Source organism: Echinops telfairi, unplaced genomic scaffold (assembly GCF_000313985.2).
Source record: "Echinops telfairi isolate 266 unplaced genomic scaffold, ASM31398v2 ScPeMD7_7467;HRSCAF=8505_1, whole genome shotgun sequence".
Taxonomy (NCBI): Eukaryota; Metazoa; Chordata; class Mammalia; order Afrosoricida; family Tenrecidae; genus Echinops; species Echinops telfairi.
In genome coordinates this window covers 13,006,172-13,012,166 of record NW_022111368.1, presented here as the reverse complement: position 1 = coordinate 13,012,166, position 5,995 = coordinate 13,006,172, and the positions used below count along the sequence as shown (strand labels likewise).

The 5,995-nt window shown below is 48.8% G+C and overlaps 1 protein-coding gene across 1 annotated transcript in view; it reads left to right on the top strand.

The window, feature by feature from the left end:
* Positions 1-5,995, top strand: part of GAS6 (growth arrest specific 6) — a 67,873-nt gene that overhangs the window by 7,938 nt on the left and 53,940 nt on the right. Inside the window, exons 2-3 of the mRNA XM_004704315.2 lie at positions 3,312-3,336; positions 5,019-5,081. Of these exons, the coding sequence (XP_004704372.2) occupies positions 3,312-3,336; positions 5,019-5,081 (88 nt within the window). The remainder of the gene's footprint in view (positions 1-3,311; positions 3,337-5,018; positions 5,082-5,995) is intronic.

Genomic DNA, 5,995 nt, shown 5'->3' with positions numbered 1-5,995 from the left:
ACAGGGGCTCCCCAAGAGTCAGCACAGACACCGTGGCAGCGAGTTTGATTTTCTTGGTGGGTGTGGCTAACAGTGGTGACTGGCATGGTTTTCCTTTGAAAACCACCTTATTGGGAGGTAAAACAGATATCATATTGTTCTGTAGTTCAACCACATGGAGCAATATTGTACAATTGCTACCACAATCAGTTTCAAAGACTTTTCATAATGCTTTTTTACAACGAAGGACTTGCTATTAAAACACATCTCACGGAGCTACCAACTCGTCTCACTAGTCATGATTTTGAAAACTGTAAGACACTTTTTTCAGAACATGGTACCGGAAACACTTATGCACGAAATGCTTACGTGTGAATGGTGTTTCATTAGGCCCTTACACGTTCCCAAGGCTTCGGTCCGGTCGACATTTCATTCTTGGCTTCCTTGACTGGAGGGGAGCACTTTGTATTTTCCCCAACATTTTTATTGGCACACAATTTACATATCATACAACTGAATATTTCGATTGTTCAATCCTATCAAGGGGAATTGTACAATCTGCGCGACATCTGCCTTAGAGGACCCCCCTCCCCCCATGGTTAAATCGCCTTTTGCATCCGCCCTACACATGCTAGTTGGGATCTAAAAGCCCTTCTCTCTGGATTTTGTCCTGTGACAAAGCCCCTGCGACACCTGTTCTCCCTCTAACCCCCAGCCACCTGCGTGCACTGAATAAGCACACGTTCTCTGCTCCAAGGGGTTGGACTGGAGTTTCCCTCGGCTTCCCTGCCCTTTCATGTCCACGGGTTTGCCAGCCCCCGGATAAAAACAGACAAGAAATGAAGCAGTGCATCTCAGAGGGCCTCTGAGACGCCTTGTTCTGGTGCAAAGAGGATTGCTCCGCCTCCCCTCCCTTCTGAATCCAGGGTCCTTTGTTGTGACAAAGGCGCTGAATGCTGCTTCTCAGCAGCCCCACGGACCTCAGGGCCACCCTTGCCCTGACCCTTACTGTGTATTTAAAAGAGTTTGTTTGTTTGCATCAGTGGGTCACCAGGCCTTTCCTGTGAGGTGCCTCTGGGTGGGCTTGACCCACTAACCTTTCAGTTAACAGCCAGTGTGCACCTGCTGGCATCACCCACAAACTAGATCTGCCCTCCAGACCCACCATCATCTAGTCGATTCTGACTCCCAGTGAGGACAGGGTAGAACTGCCTCCTTAGTTAAACGCGTTCATGTGGTAAAAGAGGTCCCCCGGGCATTCAAACTCTAGAGTACTAGCCTGAAGGCTGCAGGTTCGATCCCCCCCTCCTGTGTCTCAGAAGACGTGCCTGGCAATCGGCTTTTATAAAACTTATGGCCCAGAAAACCCCAAGGAGCAGCGCTGCTCACTAACACACAGGCTCGCTCCCCGGGGTTGAAATCCACCCCATTGCAATGAGTTTGGTTTGAGTTTCCACCCCTCCCAACGCCCCCCCAAATCACCATTTTATGACAACTTACCTTTCAAATCACATCTCAGCAAAGTTTGACTAACTTTCCGATAGCCCCCCTTTACCCCAAACAACTTTCAATTGCTTATTCCACGGCACCCACCTGCCCAAGCTCTTTTGATAAAGAGCAGAAAGGTGGGACTGGCCAGGCCTAGATGGGAAAGTCGGGGGATCCAGCATTTGAAAGCTGGGGGGCATCTGGAGACTGGTGACGGAGGCGCGCACACGGCGGGGAGAAGACCTCCTCGGCCAGGCACACGATTCAGGCCCCTCCAGAACATGGCCCTTGACCTCAGGCCAGGGAATTCACTCACCTTAGCGCTGTTTCAGGAGAGAGAGAGCGATGAGGCTTTCTGCTCCCATGAAGATTCACAGCCTCAGAAACCCGCGGGGACAGTTCCCCTCAGTCCTGCGGGGTCCCCGGGAGTCTCGGTGGCCTCGATAGCAGGGAAGTTTTCGAGCGCTGCTTCAAGTCGCAGCTTTTGGGGTTCAAGCTGCCACCCCTTTGGCTAGTCCACTAAGTGCTTGGCTGAGGCACCACCAGCGCTCCTATCAACCAGGCTGGGCTGTAGAATCTGTGAAGGGTGAGAAACCGAGTCTGAAGCATCACCTAGTTCAGTCCAATTGCCAGGGGCAGTAGTTCCATACGATGCCTTGAAGAAAACCCACAGCAAACTTGCCCCCCACTCAATTCCAACCCATAGTGATCCCCCCGGACATAGAAGTGCCCCTCCCCCTTTGGGTTTCTGAGACTGTAAAGCTTAATGGGAGTAGAAAGCTTCATTTTTGTTCCTCCTGTGGCGTGACTGCTGGTTCTGAATTGCTGGACTTGCGGTTAGCAGGGCCCCGTGTAGCCCACTACACCACCGGGCTCCTTAATGTTAGGATAGTCCACCAGAGCAGAACGGGGATGAACCTCTGAAGTTCGCACCCCAGGATAAAAAGACCCCTCGTTTCTATCCTCTCCTAAGAAAGGGGTCGTTAAAAAACTGTCCCGAAGGGCTGCTGGGAGTTAGTTAGAATTGAGTTAGGGGAGGGTCACTGTGAGTGAGAATGCGTGGTGAAACGGAAGGGCAGTGACAGGATGACCCTCGATGAGCTGGAGGGACGCAGTGGCCCCCCACGGGAACCATTGTGAGGATGGCGCAGGGCTGGGGGGGTGACATACACAGGGTCGCGATGGGTTGGAACCAATTCAACGGCACCTAAGAACATGAGTGGGAATCGGCTGCGTGGCAGTGGGCCTTTCTATCTCCGACGGTCCATCCACCACTGATTTGTTTTATAGATACAACAAACACAGACAGTGCCCTTATAGACGAATATAGCCGTTCGCATGCGCAAAGGTGTCCCATTGCTGGGGGGTGGGATCAGGGGACTCTTCGCCATTGAGCGACCGAGACATCGTTCCCACTTGGAACACATTCCAAGCGAACAGTGCCCAGCACTCTCCAGGGAGCTATAAAGGACATTGCTGTGACTTGTCACGGAAAGTCCGGTCTCACAATTACACTGTCAGCTTTACCCCCAAAAAAATCATTCTGCAGAAGCAGAGTCAGCAACCCTGACTGCAGCCTTGCTTCTCCCTCGCACTTCCTCCTAATTTCCACAAAGCGCGTGGCAGAGCGGGAGCTGGGTGCAGTCCTTGTCCCATGCTGCTCAGTGAGTCACGGGTCGGGGTGAGGGGGGTGGGGTCCGCCCATCTCGCTCTCTCAGTTCACCTTCCAGACTTTCCCAGGACGAGCAGCCGAGCGCTAATGAACAAACGACTGATTATGTTGTCCAAGGAGCTGCATACTGTGCCAGTAAACTGCTGTCTTTCTCCTTCCCCTCTTTCCACAGGACTATTTTTACCCCAGATACTTAGGTAAGTCCAAATCACTACCTTCGTAGTTGACACAAAGTCTGTAGCGATTTCAGAAATGAGTGTTTCATGTGGGAGGATCAATTGGTCCAAATCCCATTACCGGATTATTTCTGGGAGGAAGAGTATTTAATTATTGCGGTTCAGATGTAAAGAAAAAAAATTTTTTTAAATGTTTATTTGATTTGTAATGATCCCTATGAGCTGAGCCTCTATCTAATGCCCACATTTGCAAACCTCTTTTCCACTCCGATTCCAGAGTTAGCCCATTGTTTGGCCTATCCTTTTGATATCTGCCCGATTGCTAATTGAAAGTAGTAACATTAACACACACACACCCCCCCACACACACACACACACTTAATTTGAACAGCATTGTACAAAAGAATGCATAAGCAAAGGACCTCTTAGCCATTGGAGCAGGGGTGTCAAGTTGCCCCTGGAAAATTCCACCGTGCACCTATGAGAGAACAAGAGTGAAATGGAGCCCTGGGGTTCCAAACTGTTCCTGTACCTGAGACCCGAGTCCGCTGAGAGATGTCTACCTTGGGGAAAAAGCCTGGGAACTACTTCCAAACAATCAGCCCCTGAGCCCCATGTGGGGCACAGCTCAGCACGACACACATGTGCTGCATGACTTTTCTTATCGCGAACGTCGTCTTGACCTCGCTGACGGAAAGAAGGGCCTGGACTCCCCTTGAAGAATGGCCAACTTAATGAAGCATAACGGTCTTTGGGTGCATATTACATATAATGAGAGAGAGACGTTTGAGAGTTGCATTTTGCTTTTCATGTTCAGAGTGCATCCTGGCACATTTTCTGTCCACTTGGTGTCCTCTGAGAGGTCTACCCTGGCTGGGTGCAAACTCTGGCATCGAGCACAACAAGCCCATCGTTGGCCCTGAAAAGACCAGGAGAGATCTGCTTGATGCAGGGGGATAGATTTCACCTTGTCTACCTTCCACCAGGCCTGGTTCTTTGGGCTATGTTGGGTGTGCAGTCTTGATGGCAAAGAATGATTAGTTACCCAGGTGAGTCCAACCGTCAGGTACCATGCTGTTGCATAGAACCAGTCACGATGCATGCGTAAGCACCGTCACCTACTGGAGGACCTGGATGAAGGCCCCAACACCCATTCTCTACCATCTTCAACTACAGAGCAGATTATGCCTGAACGCATGTGGTCGAAAAGCCAGCTGTCCATTCCCAGGGTTCCCACGCAGCGCTCCGTTAGAAGGCTGTGTGTAGGATGTCAGATTGTCCTTGGAGATTTTCCTCCAAAGCAAATAGACTTTTAAGTTAGGGACAGAGTTCCCTGAAATTAAGGTTTCATTCTCTGATCATAGTCAGAAAACTCAACTGAATATCATGAGGGAGTCTTTGGTACAGTAAGAGAAGGGACCTGCTTGGGAAACTTCAGATAATGTGATTTTGCACACTTGGGGGGTGATTCGGGGCACATAGTTTTGACATTTTGGTTGAGCATTTTCCTATTTGTCCTTGTGCAAACCTTCTGAAGTAATAATAGCGAAATAGTTATTAGACTCGGACTTTGGGTGGCACCCCATATAAATGTGAATATTCTTGCAGAGCTGTCTAGAACACCACTCGTGGTGCTGGCTCTAAAGTCTGCTCTATCTATTGACAAATGAAATATGTTGACACTATCCATTTCTGTATTTCAGAGTGCATTAATAAATATGGATCGCCATACAACAAAAGTCCAAATTTTGTTACGTGCGTTCAAAGTAAGTCTATTTCCTTTCTTTCTTTCAGCCTTTGGTGAGCTAGGTGGTTTACAGGGCAGATTGGGTGTCCATCAACAGCCCACACACGTTTTTGGTCCATCTTCTTGATTGCAATCCCTAGAATGTAGCATCTCTTAGCCCACATCCTCCCTCCATTCCTGTTTCTATTCCACCTCCTTTCCTAACCCTTTTATCATTTGTCCCTGAGTAAAAACTGCCCTTTTTACCTCAAATGGTTCATTCTTCTAAGGTGTGTATCCCTCATTAGTATTATTATTATTCCTCTTACAGACCTTTCGATTGCTTGACTGAAACCCTAAGCCACGAGGGTTGGTTCATTTCTAGATCTGAAGAGTAACGAAGGGCCATCTATAGGCCTGGGTTCCACCGGAAGTCTGGTTTATTTTTATGATACGTTTTGTTCCACATTTTCCTCCCACTCTGCCGAGGGCTTTCTATTATGATCCCTCTCAGGGTTGTGGAGACTAATGTCCGCCTGGTTCACTACCCCGTTAAACTGTTTCCGTGTATCTTCAGTTTTCTTCACTCCTCTTTCCTCTAGACAGGAAGAGACCCCGAGTTGCTTCTTCGATGGCCATACACTAGCTTTTAAGACCCCAGTCACTCCTCCCCGTGGCCACCCCTCACCACAGTACTATGTAGAGTGTGGTCTTGGTGGACCATGTTATGCCAATCGACCTTGGTGTCCCCTGGGATTATGCTACTGAGCCCCGCCAGGCCTTGTGAGTCTGTCTCCTTCTGTCTTCCTATAAGCTCTGTAGTTGATGCAACTTTAGACTTTATTGTGATCTGTAGGGAGAGTCTTGAATATCTCCATTATCTCTAAGAGCTGTGTGGTATCTTTTATTTATTTATTCATTCATTCATTTATTTATTTATCCATTTATTTATTT